The following is a 15,486-nucleotide window of genomic DNA, read 5'->3' on the forward strand; positions in this document are numbered from 1 at the left end:
GCCTGGTTGCACCTAGCCCCGCCTTCGAGGCGCAGCCCCTCCCCCGAGCTCCTGCAGACTAGCCAGCAGGAATTAGCAAACATCTGGAGGAGCTGTGCATTACAGCTCAGAGCAGCGCTGGTGAAAATGTTAAAGGGTTAAAGAGGAGCCATGTTGGGATGACTTCCTGGAGGCGGAGCTTCAGAAAGAGGGAGAAATTTTAAAGAGATAGAGACCAAATTACTAATTAAATTTCTGTTCAGTCATATTCGATATGCACCTAATCCCGCCCTTTAAGCTTTCAGTCATCTTCATCATTAAACCCAAAGTTGGTCCGTCCCCTGGACCTGCTGGTTCCGGTCGGTTCTGGACTCCGGCTCCAGACTGGTACCCCTGCTGGTCCCCGTCATCCTCTCCCTGGCTCTCATACGGCTCCTCCTCCTGGCCCAGGTTCTGGTTCTGGTGGCGGTGCCGGCTCTCCTCCGGGGCGGACCAGCCCTGGTAGGGCCTCTCGTCCTGCTCCTGGGGACAAAGGTCGTCGTCAGGGGAGAAGGTGTCGTCCAGGTTGTCGTCGTAGCGACGGTAGGAGCTGGCGTGGGCCTGCTGCTCGCGGGCGTCCAGCTCCAAGGTGCTGTGCCAGACGCCGTAGCAGCCGTAGATCAGCAGGCCTGAGGAAAAGGCAGAGGTTTAACAAACTCTGGTTTTTGAATTATTTACCAACATTTTATAGAATAATGGTCTAGAAAAACATCTGAAATTTTATAAAATGTTTAACACGGTCAGAAACTGGTGTCCGAAATCAGTCACAACTTTATCGTTTTTAACAAGTTAATTCATTCTGACGTTTAATGCCAGTGCTGCCACCTGGTGGACAAAACTTTTTCAAGTAGCTGCACAATATAACAAATCACATTTTTTATTTGTGGTATTGCAACTTCAAAGAGACATTTAAATGTGATATTTTGTTAGATACAGTTTTGAAGAAACATGCGTGCAATTCAAATTCTGCATGACAGAAATATAAACGGACTGTTGATTGGACGGTTTCTGACTCCGCCCACTTTTGGGTTTGCCCCAAAATATGATCTACTTATTCTAACCCTCAAATTAAAAGGTAAAAAGACACTTTAAGTACCACAAAATGAGGAAATAAGACTCAACTGATATCACAACTGAATGTAACTAAGTACTTATGACTTAAAGTTTCTTTAAATCAAATGATTTCCTCTGTGTGCAGCATTGTGTACTGACATGTTGGAAGGGTTTCATGCTACATTTCGAGTCTAAAATGAACAATCTGAAGGTTTGAACTCACCTATCAGACACCAGATAGTGAACCTGGCCCAGGTGAGAGAGGACAGTTTCAGCATCAGGTAACTGTTAACCAAAATGGCCGCTGCAGGGACGAAGGGAACACACGGCGCCATGTAGGGCAGCCTCTGCTTGCTCTCCGGCTGCTGTATGATGAGCATCAGGAGCTTCGCCAGTGATCCCAGCATCAGAGTCGCCATCAGGCCAGAAAACACGGCTGCGGCGCCTGAGCCCTGCTCCACACCAAATATGATGGTGGACCAGAAGAGGAAGGACATGAAGAAGAGGGACAGGGTGCATCTGGTGACGATGCGACCGGAGGCGGGGGTTGGGCGTGCCGTTGAGTCGGGGATTCCCAGCCGGAGTCGCAGGGTGTAGTAATGGCCGCCCAGAAGTCTTTTGAACAGAGAGGGAGGTCCGGTGTGGAAATGCGAGTCGTCTGCCTCGCCTTCAGTCCCTCCAGCGTGGTAGGAGGATCCGTCACGGTCGGAGCTTTCCAACAGGATGTGGTCGTCTTTGGTAGGTTCACCGTCAACGTCCTTGATGTCCACGTCTTCCTCTGAGATAAACTGGTGTGTGTCTGTCTCTTTGTCGGGCTGGTAGCGAAGCAGCAGCACACACACTAACCAGAGTGTAAGCCAGCAACGTGCCAATGGACATCATCTCGATCAGATCCCGGAGGTCTCACCAGGAGGGCCAGAACGGCCGCCAAGCTTCCCGACACCACACACGCCACCGCTGGAGTGTGTGTTAGAGCTGAGACATGCGTCAGGAACCTGCAAATACACACAACTGAAAATTAGCTTTAGTTGAATGATGTTGGAGTGCTTCAGCTGAGTCTTCACCTGAACAACAGTCCATCGCGGGCCATGGCGTAGATGACCCTTGGCATCGGGAACAAGGAGCCCAGGAGTGAGACAGTGAGTCCAGCTATGGAGCCAACAGCCACCGTGTATTTCCCCCACATGAAGCCGTGATCAGCAAACATCTCCATGAGTGGAGCGGATCCATCGATCAGGTTATAGGGAACCAGGAGAGTGAGGATCACGCTCACCTGGAGGGAAGCAGAAAACTGCTCAGAAACCAGGACCAGTCAGGGGAGCCGAGCCACAGGGCCCAAGTCCCTGTGGCTCGGCTCCCCTGGTGGTGGTGGTCACAGGTTCGATTCCCGGCCTGGCGAGGAATGTCTTCCCCCTCTTTCATTAGCATATAAAGGCCACCAGAGCCAACAAAACCTTTAAAAACAGAAATGAGGACCAGTCAGAGACTAAACATTCAAAGCATTCAGACCCAGTTCAGTTTTGAATATCAAGGCAAAACAAGACATTAACACAGCAAGATCAGAAATACAAGACCAAGTCCTAAGATACACAAGATAAAGGTTTTAAAAGCTTCTGGGCTAAGTTCAAAACCCGGTTCTGCTAAACCAACGACTCAATACCAAGAGTTCAACAGGCCAAGGTCAAGTCAAGGTCAAGAAAAAGGCTAAATGAAACTTTAGGGGGTTTAGACAAACCAAAACCAATACCAGAGTGTTGACAAGTTCTGACTTCTTCGAGGCTGGGACCAGAACCAGACCAGAACCAGACCAGAACCAGACCAGAACCAGATCAGAACCAGACCAGAACCAGACCAGAACCAGACCAGAACCAGACCAGAACCAGACCAGAACCAGACCAGAACCAGACCAGAACCAGACCAGAACCAGATCAGAACCAGACCAGAACCAGACCAGAACCAGACTAAATCAAGACTACATCCAGTGTAGATCCAGATTAGGACCGATGTTCATCAAGATCAAGTCCTGTGAGGTTGAGACCAAATCATATTCAAAACTAGAGTCCACTAAAACCTGGAAAAGTTCAAGAGGTTAAAGGATCAAGATTACAGGATTATCAGGCTCAAGTCTCCACATACCAGAACAATTTCAGATCTGCATTAGAGCAGTGACTGTAAAAGACAGAACTGTGAAAAAGTATTGAGTTTTTAATTTTAAGAAATCAACAAGAAACCAGAGTCAATACAAAACCTGTTTCTAATGGGAGAAAGTTATTTGCCCCTAAACCTAATAAAAAACACAGCAAGCAGCGTTTTGAACCTCGCTGTCAGGAAGAGACGACGCGTTTCTTAGGTTCAGAGATCAGTGAACTGACCGAGACGTAGGCGGTGAGGCAGGTGACCAGCGAGGCGGTGATGGCGTAAGGGATGGATGTGTTGGCATTTTTCGCCTCCTCTCCAGTCGTTGCGATGATGTCAAACCCAATGAAGGCGTAGAAACACGTAGCTGCACCTTTCATCACCTGAACAGGGAAAATGACAGAAACTGCTAAAACCTTCAACATTTGTAGGTCAAATGTAAAAAAAGCATCGAACCTTCAGAGAGACAAAAAATCAGGAGCAAAATTGAGACACTTTCAAACAAAAGATGGCCAAGACTGACAACTGTTGTCAACGTGAGCAACATTAAAACGGCTTCCAATAGTCTGAAAGTGCATGAAGGGAAATTTTACTGGATTGTTTCCAGTCCAGTTAAATGTGTAAATGAAGATATTTAAGCATTTTCGACTATTAGATAAAAAGAGAAGGAGTAAAACATTTCCACCAAACAATATCAGAAATTTTGAAAATTTGAAGTCAATAATTTTGAGGTAAATCTCTGAAATGTTCTAGAAAACATGAAAATTTCAGTTAGAAAAGTTAAATATTTTCTAAAAAAAATACACAAATCTTTTGCTTTTGAAACTTAAATTTCCAAGTTCTTTCTAAAAATTTCTGAAATTAATCTCAAATTTTCTGAGGATTTTTTTCTATAAATTTTTTGACTTTCCAAACTCAGAAATGTTTTGTTTTTTTCTAGAAAATGTCTGAGATTTCTTGTCAGAAATATCCTCCTTTTTTCCTATCTGCAATGGTCTGAACACGCTGCTGTACTTTCAAGAGTTTCCCATGTCTTTTAAAAATGTCCTTCTTTAAGTTAAAACTAAAGTAGCTGTGAAATATTGTTTAGTAATTTCTGATCTTGCATGGTGACCGTGTGAAGGTCTCACCCCGGACCAGCCGTACGGCAGGAACCTGCCGCCCTCCCAGTTGCTGGCCGACAGGAAGAAGAGCCCGGCGATGATCATGAAGACCCAGACCACGACGTTCACCACGTTCAGGACGTTATTGAACCCCACCGAGTTTTTCACACCGAGGGCGATGATCGCTGTGACCAGCAGGGCGATGAACAGGGCCAGCAGGTCGGGATACGTGTCCTCACCTTTACCTGAAACACACAGGAAGAGAATGAATGACTTTCTGGATCAGAACCAACTCCAGCATCGCTAATGAGCTGCAGTCACTGACCCAGTCCTCTGAGCGTGCCCAGGTGTGTTATCATGTAGTTGCTGATGCTGTGATTGGCCAGCGAGTCGAACATGCTGCTGAGGGCCGACGCCCCGGCCGCCGTGCCGATCAGATACTCCAGGATCAGATTCCAGCCGATGAAAAACGCCACAAACTCGCCGACCGTCACGTAGCTGTATGTGTAGGCCGAGCCTGTCGTTTTAGGAACCCGAACTCCAAACTCTGCGTAGCAAACTCCTTCACGAAAACACAGAAACATGACAACATATTAATTCAAGTTCTGACAAAAGCATCCAAAGTTACTAACGAAAGACAGTAATTAGCAAAATATTATATCTTAATATCTGTACAAGACTTTAACAAAGTTCAACAAACTCCAATAAGATGGTCCCCAAATAAATATCAGATAAAAGACAGTGGAAACATCTTGGGTAAAAAAGGAGAAGTGACATAACTGAAAATTACAAACCCAAAAGCAAAGCTAGCTGCTACAACAGCTGGGAAAGCTTGCAGATCTCTTAGACCTCTCAGCTGACATACCAAGGAATAAAAAACTTTTTCTGCTTTTTTGTTCAAGCTAGCATTAGCACTGTAACCCAGCTAGCTGAAACAGGAAGTTAGAAGAGTATCAGATTGACAAAAATATTACTGATTGTAGCATTGTTATGACGGATGTAAAGAACAAAATCATAAAGGTTTCACTTATAGATAAAACCATAAAAGCTGGGATTAGCATTACCGCAGTTAGCTGCTATAAACTTAGAAATTAGTGTTTCAAAACATTTAATCTTATTTGTACATTTGTTTTATTTTTCTGATTTCTAATTTTCCTGATATATTTAATCCTTACAAAATAATTTTCATTTTATTGTTTACATGAAACTGAACTACATAATAAAGTTTTCTCTGCCTGCCAATTCTTTTATTTTTCTATAATCGGTTGGTTTTGTTGGTTAAAAGTTCATTTTGAAGTGATCTCTGAGTTTCCATCCTGGTTCAGGCCGTTTACCTGACAATATGGACGCCACCGCCGCAATGATGAAGGACAGGATGACCCCCGCCCGGCCATCGCCTTGGCGACCAGCCCGGCCACCACGTACATCCCGGTGCCCACGCAGCTGCCCACGCCCAGCGACACCAGGTCCAGGGTGGTGAGGACCTTGGCCAGCCCCGCGGCGGAGCCCTCCGCAGCTCGGTGAGGCCGTCGGCGCCGTGGCCCATGGAGCCCACGGGTTTGGTCCTCAGCAGGCGGGAGCTCACGGCGAACCAGGCCTCGCCCGGCGACAGCCGACCCAGCCACGCCGCCATCGCTCCACCTGCTGATCACCTGCCGATGCTAACGAGCTTCACAGCCTGCCTGCCATCGCGCCGGACTCATCCGGACCGCACCAGAACCAGCTCCCAGAACCCAGAGGAAGAGGGGAGAAGCTATGAAGACACAAAACGACATGTTGTGGTAAATCTGGAGAAATTCACTGAACGCTCAGATGGATTTCAGACAGAGGTTGCTGGAACGGAGCGGTTCTGCTGGTTCCATTAACACATTCCTGAACTGGTTCCAGTTCAGCAAAAGCCTAGAAGTGTTTCAACTCTTCTCGCTCCTTGCTGAGATGATTTTACTTTTATTTCAAGTCTGTTTGGTTCCTTTCAGCCTTTGGTTTAACATCCTGGACCTGCTGGATTTTTATTCATATTTTACAATAATATGAAACTTATTTGCTGTTTGTTCTGTATAATTTAGTCAATACATTTCAAAGCTTATTGCTTGTGCCTGTTTCTCCATCAGTTCAGAAAATGTTCAGCAACAAAACCAGAGTCCAGGTGTTCCTGTTCCTCCTCCTTGTAGTTTTGGACTCATCATCTCTCTCTTCCTCCTCAGTTGTTGTTTTCTAGCACAAAGATCAACAATGCATCTTGTTTGTGTTTACTGACAGGATCCTCAGCGGTTAGAAGATCTGCAGGATTTGGAGAATTATGGAGGATTTTCTACATGAAAATATTTATGGCTTTATATGTAATAAACCCACATTGTGGTAAAATCCACCTTCATTTGTGCTTTAAAACCAGCAAAATATTCAGAATTTGCAGAACCAATATTGAGTGCTGCCATCGGGGTTCTGGTTCTGTGAACAGTTGGGTCCCAGTGGGCCCAGTTGGTTCCCCTGCTCCGCTGTTCTTCTGACCACTAGAGTGAGACTCGGCCTCTGAAACTTTAATGACGCCGTGGATCAAATTTCACAGCGGAAAACTACAACAAACCAACTTCTGGTTCCCGTTAAAGTGCAGCTTCACCCTCCAGGTGATAAAACAGAAACACCTGCGACAAACCGCAGCAGAATAAACAGCTGCAGCTGCAGCAGCAACAGCAGCAGCAGCAGCAGCAGCAGCAGCAGCACACCTGAGCACACAGGTAAATACTCACTGGCCGTCTCCGTCCTGCAGCCGAGCGGGTCTGAGCCGCGCGCTGCAGAGTGGCTTTAGTCCTGCAGCCCGGCGTCATGTGACCAGGCTGCTGAAATAATTCAGCATCATGTTTGACCGCAGCTGATGTTTGTTTCTGTGGGAACGCAGCAGGTGGAGCTTCACTGTGGAAAAAGGTTTCGGTTAATTATCTGCACAATAAATGGAGACATTCAGGATTCATTTTAGTTTTGATGTTAATAAATAGTATGAAGGATATTATCTGAGCTAAAGTTATAAAAGGAACGCCTGTATAAGTTATCAGTTGCTAAGGAAACAATTTAATATCAGTTTGTTATTGAAGAAATTTATTTAAGATGATTTATTTGTTTTCCCTGGGAAAACTTTGACTTAAAAGACAAAACAAAACTTCAAATCAAAAACAATAAATACATAAAACTCAAGTGAATAAACTTATAAAGCATTTCAAAATAAACCAGTCTTTTACTGGTTTTGTACCAGTAACACTGAGTTTGTACTTTTAAATTAGCACTAACCATTATTCACTACAGTCTGAACAAAATTATATTGATTATATATATTAAATAAACTAATTAAAACAAAAAACTAAATGAAAAATTGGTTTAATGCGTTAAGTAAAACTAGTACATCTAGAGCAAATAATCATTTTAAAAAAAAATCTAAAATTAAAAGAAGACTGCAGCTGATTTAAAAAAAGCTCTATTAAATTAAGTTAAATTATAAAAAAAAATAAAATGAATATTATTTGAATGAAGAAAATGCAACCAATAATAAATGAATATAAAAGACATTATTCTATGAATTAAATTGTAAAAATATAATTCATAAATAAATGAATAAAAGTGAAATAAAGAAACTAAATTCATGAGAGAATATTTCAGTGTTTTCATGAACACTGATGGTTCAAAGTAAATATGGCATAAAACTACAGAGCCTGTTTGGACATGGTGTGTTATTTTAATCAGGCGGTAATCTGACTCTGAGCGTCAGATTACCGCCTGCAGGCTGCAGGTTTACGGAGGAAACGGGACACCCGACAGAAAAATACTTCAGAGTCCAGCAGCTTGAAGACAAAGATTTTGGGTCATTTTCCAACAATTGGGATGCAAATATCATAATTTATCAACACCAACCTGAGCAGAGCTTGCAGCGCTGCAAGAATGGCAGCAAAGACGCTTCTGTCCAAGGACGTCCATAGATGGACAACAGAAGACATGAGTCCACCACAACGTCCAAATGAAACCGGACTGAAGAGCTTCTGAAACCTTGAAACTCGTCAAAAGTTCCCGATGAAGCTGCTTCATCGGTTTGTTTTTACTGCAATCCGTCTCAGAAAGGCGTCATTTTGTTATTATTGTTCTCAGTTGTTATTTATTAATTTAGTTTTAATGTAGCTCTGAGCCTGCCCTCGTATTCAATCATCCATATGGAAAAACCACCCTGGTCCCAGTCACAAGGAACAGGAACTTTCTTCTGTCAACACAGCAGATTGAAGTCATGTGGGGTTCCACAAGATCCAGTCTTTGGGCTCCTCCTATTTACTATCTACATGCTCCTGCTAGCGCAGGTTACAACAGGTTTTGGGAGCCGGGACATTTCCCAGAACATTTCGCAGCCGCCTGCTGGTCATCAGGAGCCCAGCCTGGATGCTTGCCTGGTGAACTGAGGTTTGCTGAGGGGTGTGACCCGGGGTTGGGTTCCCATTTATTAAAAAGCAATCCATATCGTTCATGCGGCTAACGCTGATATCTGCCTTGCTGAAACTCCCACAGAATCCAGTTGGGATACTGAAAAGAAAGACGCCCCTTCGCCTCCTTTGTCACAGCATTGCAGAGTCACACCTGCTGCAGATGCCTTCAGTGAACTGACTACATTCTAGATTTCTAAGTTTTGATAAGTCAGTTGTTTGGAGGAAAGAAATGTAATGACAGTTAAACCTGATACTCCTGTTGTTCCTGCCTGCAGCCGGAGGAGCCAAGGTCTGCTGAAGGTGAAAGCTGATTCCAAACTCACAGTCACTGTGACTGACAGCAGAAATGGAGCAGAATCAGCTGGACAGAGAAGCTTTCTCCTGTTCCATCTGTCTGGATCTACTGAAGGATCCGGTGACGATTCCCTGTGGACACAGTTATTGTATGAACTGTATCAAAACCCACTGGGATGCAGAGGATCAGAGGAGAATCCACAGCTGCCCTCAGTGCAGGGAGACATTCATACCAAGGCCTGTTTTGAAGAAAACACAATGTTTGCAGCTTTAGTGGAGAAACTAGAAAAGACTGGACCTCAAGCTGCTCCCCGCTATGCTGGACCTGAAGATGTGGCCTGTGATTCCTGCACTGGAAGAAAACTGAAAGCCAGGAAGTCCTGTTTAGTCTGTCTGGCGTCTTACTGTCAGACTCACCTTCAGCCTCATTATGATTCAGCTGCATTTCAGAAACACAAGCTGGTGGAGCCGACCAAAAACCTCCAGGAGAACATCTGCTCTAAGCATGATAAGTTGTTGGAGATCTTCTGCCGCACTGATCAAAAGTGTATCTGTTACCTCTGCACCATGGATGAACATAAAGGCCATGAGACAGTCTCTTCTGCAGCAGAAAGGACTGAGAGGCAGAGAGAGCTGGAGGAGAGACGAGGAAACATCCAGCAGAGAATCCAGGACCAGGAGAAAGATGTGAAGCTGCTTCAGCAGGAGGTGGAGGCCATCAATCACTCTGCTGATAAAACAGTGGAGGACAGTGAGGAGATCTTCACCCAGCTGATCCGTCTCCTCCAGAAAAGAAGCTCTGAGGTGAAGCAGCAGATCAGATCGAAACAGAAAGATGAAGTGAGTCGAGTGAAAGATGTTCAGGAGAAGCTGCAGCAGGAGATCACTGAGCTGAAGAGGAAAGACGCTGAGCTGGAGCAGCTCTCACACACAGAGGATCACACCCAGTTTCTCCTCAACTACCCCTCACTGCCAGCACTCAGTGAGTCCACAGGATCATCCAGCATCAACATCCGTCCTCTGAGACACTTTGAGGACATGGCAGCAGCTGTGTCAGAGCTCAGAGACATAATGATGGACGTCCTGAAAGACTCATGGACAAACATCTCACTGATTGTCACTGAGGTGGATGTTCTACTGTCAGAACCAGAACCAAAGAGCAGAGCTGAATTCTTAAAATATTCATGTGAAATCACTCTGGATCCAAACACAACACACACACAGCTGGGGCCTGTCAGAGGGGAACAGGAAGGTGACCAGGATGAATCAACATCAGCTTTATTCTAGTCACCCAGACAGATTCACTAATTATTCTCAGGTTCTGAGCAGAGAGAGTCTGACTGGACGTTGTTACTGGGAGGTGAAGTGGACCGGGTCGGTTTGTGTTGCTGTCGCTTACAAGAACATCAGCAGAGCAGGAGGTGATCTTGAATGTAGATTTGGACGCAATGACAAATCCTGGGCATTAGATCATCGACAAAAAGGCCTTGAATTTGTTCACAAAAGCATCTGGACCTCCATCTCAGGTCCAGTTTCCTCCAGACTGGGAGTGTACCTGGACCACGGAGCAGGTCTTCTGTCCTTCTACAGCATCTCTGAAACCATGACTCTGATCCACCGAGTCCAGACCAGATTCACTCAGCCGCTTCACGCCGGGGTTGGGATTGGTTTAGAAAGCTCTGCAGAGTTCAGTAAACCCAACTAGATTTCTTCTCCTCTATCTGATGGTTGATCCGGATTCATGGTTCTGAAGTCTCTGCTGTTCAGTTCTTCTCTGATTTAAATGTAGCTCTCTGTATTCCAGAATATCACTGCTTATGTTTTTTTTTCATTATTATAAGATACAGAAATATTTCTCTGCATGAACGTCTAACTTGTCTGGGCTCTAATGGCTATATTTGAAATGATTTTCTTGAATATTTTGGTTTCTCTTCCACTGTTCTGCAGAACAAATGTTGTTTAAATCATTTGGAATTGAAGTGAACTGGACTTGATTCTGTTTTCCTTATTGTGATCCAAAGAAAATACGAGAAATAAACATAGAAATTATGCTGGTTCATGTCTGCTTTTCTCTCTTTGGCATTCATTCAATAAAACGACTTGATTACAGAGAAATATGGAATGTTTTCTCTTCATTATGACAATAAATTTGGAGTTTTGTCATCTAAAATGCAGAAATATTTGTTCAGTGTCTCATGTGGTTACACCTAAATGTAATCCACTGTGGTGGGTTTAGTTTTAAGATCTTCATGTTTTCCAGTCATGGTGAAATCTACTGGGATCAAAACACACCACAGACTCATCATGATTTCAGAGAACCACACAGATTGTTGCAGCCGCTGTGTAAACATCAGGAGCACCGGGACGTTTCCCAGTGGCCTGACTGGCCGTCGGGAGCACCGGGACGTTTCCCAGAGGCCTGACTGGCCGTCGGGAGCACCGGGACGTTTCCCAGTGGCCTGGTACGCTCAGGATAGCAGAGAGGTGGGATCCAAGTTCAGTTCTGGTAGCTACCAAACTACCAAGACTCCAGTTGCAATACTGAAAGTGAGGGAGGAACCAGGCAAACAGGAAGTTGAATTTATGTTTTTTGAGGTGAAGTTATGGTTTCTCCATCTTTTAAGCTATAACCGTAGAGTGTCTTAATTTGATATAAAAAATAATGTACAACAATTAAAACAAAGCTATCTGCGTCACAAGCTAGCATAATTACAACTGGAAACATGGCCAGCAAACACAATAAAACATTTTTGTCAGATGGTAAATGAACATCTATAAACTTAAACAGCGTATTAACTTTATTCTGGTCAAGATTATTTACGAACCATCTGTAATGCTTACCTTTTAGCCATAAACACAGACTGGTCTGAAACAGCAGCTGGTCTCCAAGCACAAACTTTGTGAAGGCGTCGCCTCAGGCCTGTTCCGGCCGCCATCTTACATTATCTCGGTTAGATTTTCTACCTCCAACTCTTCATGAACAGAACTGTTTCCTGAGTAGCATCCCGTGGTTTGCCGTTTGTAAAGTTACACAGGAACTTAAACAGGTTTATTTTGCCTTGAAAAGTAAAAAATTGTTCATTTAATTGTCAAACTAAATATTAAGATTTCTAGCAACATTTCCAGCTCCTAACCGCATATTTAACTCACGCGCAAACTAGCTTGTTGATAAACGGAAGTGGAACATCAAAATAAAAGCTGGGTTTTCCAGACTTTTTAAGAGGCTCCGCTGCTGGCGGAACAGAATCGTTTCAGTCATTGCTCAAGTAACGTTTTTATATATAAAATTGATTATTTTCTTTTGATATGGCCAAGGTGTTAGCTGAAAACAGGACTTAGTGTTTTAGCGGTGACGTTTACTCATGTTTCTATAGCAACAGCGGTGAAGCCAGATGACTTCCGGTTCGTGTTCGGTTCACTCTATGCAGCTGCTAACAATAAATAATTTTGTTCTTTTTTTATGAATGAATAAACATCAAGTTTTCATCTTCGATAGCCGCTCTAAAGCAACTTAAGAGTGAATGAAGTTGAACCGGAAGTGTTCTGTGGTGACCGATCCAGAAACTGTCGCTGTAACTGCATGAATACATGAATGTGTCGCCGTGACGACACGTCCTGCTCAATGAACACATTACAGGCAATAAACGAGGAAAAACCTTGACATGCGCAACGATTCAGACCGGCCAGCAGCGGAGATAAGAGCCTCAAAACCCAGCTTTTATTTTGATATGCTACTTCCGCTTTTGCAGCTAATTTGCATGCTAGGTGACCTAAATATTTATTTACCAGCTAAATATTTAGCTATAAATTCTATTACTAACTAAATATTTAGTTTATAAGCTAAATATTTAGCAGAAAAAAATAAATGTTTAGTTTGGAATTAAACATTTAGTTTAAGAGTACAAATTAATTATAAACCAAGTATTTCTATTTTAAATTAAATATTTCGTTTAGATCTCTGACATAAAAATATGTATGAACAACATGGTGAAATCATGGCTTTGAAAAATTATCTCCCAAATTGTTTTCTCTCTGATAGGCTAAATAAACCAAAACTAGTGCTCATTTTAATACTCTATAACTTTATATTCCGTCTCTTTGCTGTCGGTTTGTTTTCAGCTTTTATGAACAATTTTCAGCACAACTAATGACAAATAAATGTTTTTCTCTCTTGGCTTCATTCACCTCGTTCTTTCGTATTAATTTGTCTTGAGGTAACATTCAGATTTATATGCACGTTACTTTGCGTTTTTTCCTTCTGTTGCCTCTTAATGCATCTCTGGAGTTTTTCTGGGTGTGCTGCATTCCTCATTTTATTCTCTCGCTGCAGTTAAACAATCATTTCTTGCAGCTCCGCAGTCTGTCTGCTTGTTCTCTACATTCTTTCACAGCTCTGTATTTTAGATTGAATCTTATTGCGCCATCTGTTGGCAGGTAGATTAACTTTTTACTGGGACTTTTAAAAAATCCAAGTTTTTCTTCATTTTCACATCTGACTGCATAACTGATTTAATAGAGAATATTGTATTTGTGTTAAATGATAAAAAAAACATAAAGCAAATTATTTTCTTCTTCTCACTTTTATTCTCCTGCACAGAAAATCTGCATGGCTCCCCTGCAGCTCTTCACTCATCTGCCTCGGACTCTTCGTCATCCTGGCTGATCTGGAAGTAGCGCAGCTCGTATGTCTCTTTGTCGGACGCCACCACCCTCAGCCAGTCCCGCAGGTTGTTCTTCTTCAGGTACTTCTTGGTCAAGTACTTCAGATACTGCCAGAGAAGACGACGGGTCGGTTCTTCTGTTAACATCATCTTCAACAGCATCGGCAGGCCTCGCTTACCTCTTGGAGAACTGTTTCTCAGACGTTACGTTGATCTTGTTCTTCATGCGGCCGACCTGGACGATGTTCCCCAGGTTCCCCGTCTTCCCGTTCACCTTGATCCGCTCTTTGAGGAAGGTTTCCTGTCACACAGACACACATAATGCGCTAGGGAAGGAACCCTAGTCGACCCGGAGCTAGGGAAGGGAACCCTAGTCCACATGCAACATTAGCTGCTAGCAAAACCAGTCACTTTAATGTTGCTATGGGAACCGTGACAGCTGTAGAAGTCATATCTATGGACAAAAAGGACTTACAAAGTTTGCGGAGTCCAGGATGCCGTCCTCCACTGGGTGGGTCAGGTCCAGGGTGAACTTCCAGGACGGGGCCTTTCTGGACTTCTTGCCTGCAGCGACTCTTTTCTGTTTGATCTGCAGCACAAAGCAGCAACGTTTCTCCATCAGTCAGAGCCCAGACCTCAGTTTATCCGAACCAAACCGTCACACAAGCTCTCTGAAATCAACTCTTACTGTTAGCATGAAAGTTCAGGCAGAACTGTAAAGTAACGGTGATTTCAGTACTTTGGATGATGAAGGACTCACATGCTGCTATACAATACACTTTAAATTAATACCCAAAACCACAATCATGCTATTGTTATTCTACATTTCATGACTTGCGGCTTGTTTTTTTTAAATGAGACATGGAACAAATCAAACTTTTCTGACTGCGTTACAGAAAATAGTAAACAACAAAGTTGGGCTCAAACCATTAATCAGATTAATGGTGATAAATTATGAACTTATTAAGTAATAACTGTTAAGAGTGTAGAGACTAAAACGTCATTTGTTGAAAGAACACACTTATAGCAGTAATTCCAACTTGGACGGTTTAATATTTCTAGTGCACTGGATCAGCCCACAACTACTGTACAATATTCACTCAAATAAGCCACAAGCTACACAGAAATATATTTTTTGTAAACATAAATACTAAACTGGTAAGTAGCAAAAAGACTAGGACGAATAAGCCGAAATGGCAACAAGGCAACGAGCTGCCTAGCAACCAAAAACAAAGCACGTAAAAAATTTATCTGAATGGATAAAATCCTTCATAACGAAAATCCAACATATTTTCTACGTAGTCTGGTCTACCGGCAGACCGATACTGGAACACGTGTACAGGCTAACGCTAACTCTGCCCTTTTTCTACACTGTTTATTCATAAAAACAATTAAAATCACGCAAAGCTTACTATATCACTAATAATATATATTTGTTTTAAATAAACAACTAAAATCACATCTATTTCGCTAACTGGAAGAGGAGCGAACCGGACTCACCGGCGCCATGTTGAGACCGAACGGGAAAGAAAGAAACGGATGTGACGCACAGGGACGTAGGACGTCCGGCTTGAAACGCCTTTCCCAATATGGTCAATGCCACATCTGCCCAAAATAATAGAATACGTGTAAAAAAATAACAATTTACAACCTAATGATCAGGCGTTGGTATCACGTTGCTACATTTACTGGAGTCATTTTGTGGAAAAATGTTAATTTTAGAGTAATTTTACTACAACATGCTTTTTTACAATTACTTGATCA

At 43.2% G+C, this 15,486-nt stretch overlaps 1 protein-coding gene and 2 pseudogenes across 1 annotated transcript; 1 reads left to right on the forward strand and 2 right to left on the reverse strand.

The window, feature by feature from the left end:
* Nucleotides 1–280: 280 nt before the first annotated feature.
* Nucleotides 281–5,943, reverse strand: LOC129378956 (probable cationic amino acid transporter; annotated as a pseudogene).
* Nucleotides 5,944–9,113: 3,170 nt separating this feature from the next.
* On the forward strand, nt 9,114–11,155 carry LOC129378957 (tripartite motif-containing protein 16-like; annotated as a pseudogene).
* Nucleotides 11,156–13,643: 2,488 nt separating this feature from the next.
* On the reverse strand, nt 13,644–15,273 carry LOC129378958 (60S ribosomal protein L22-like 1). The gene is made up of 4 exons (XM_055059463.1): nt 15,223–15,273; nt 14,198–14,311; nt 13,899–14,023; nt 13,644–13,828 (listed from the first exon to the last, which is right to left on the reverse strand). The coding sequence occupies exons 1-4, from the start codon at nt 15,229–15,231 to the stop codon at nt 13,687–13,689; spliced, it is 390 nt and encodes a 129-aa protein (XP_054915438.1). The 5' UTR covers nt 15,232–15,273; the 3' UTR covers nt 13,644–13,686.
* Between the last annotated feature and the right edge of the window lie 213 nt (nt 15,274–15,486).

This window comes from Poeciliopsis prolifica, unplaced genomic scaffold (assembly GCF_027474105.1).
Source record: "Poeciliopsis prolifica strain line A6 unplaced genomic scaffold, Auburn_PproV2 SCAFFOLD054, whole genome shotgun sequence".
NCBI lineage: Eukaryota > Metazoa > Chordata > Actinopteri > Cyprinodontiformes > Poeciliidae > Poeciliopsis > Poeciliopsis prolifica.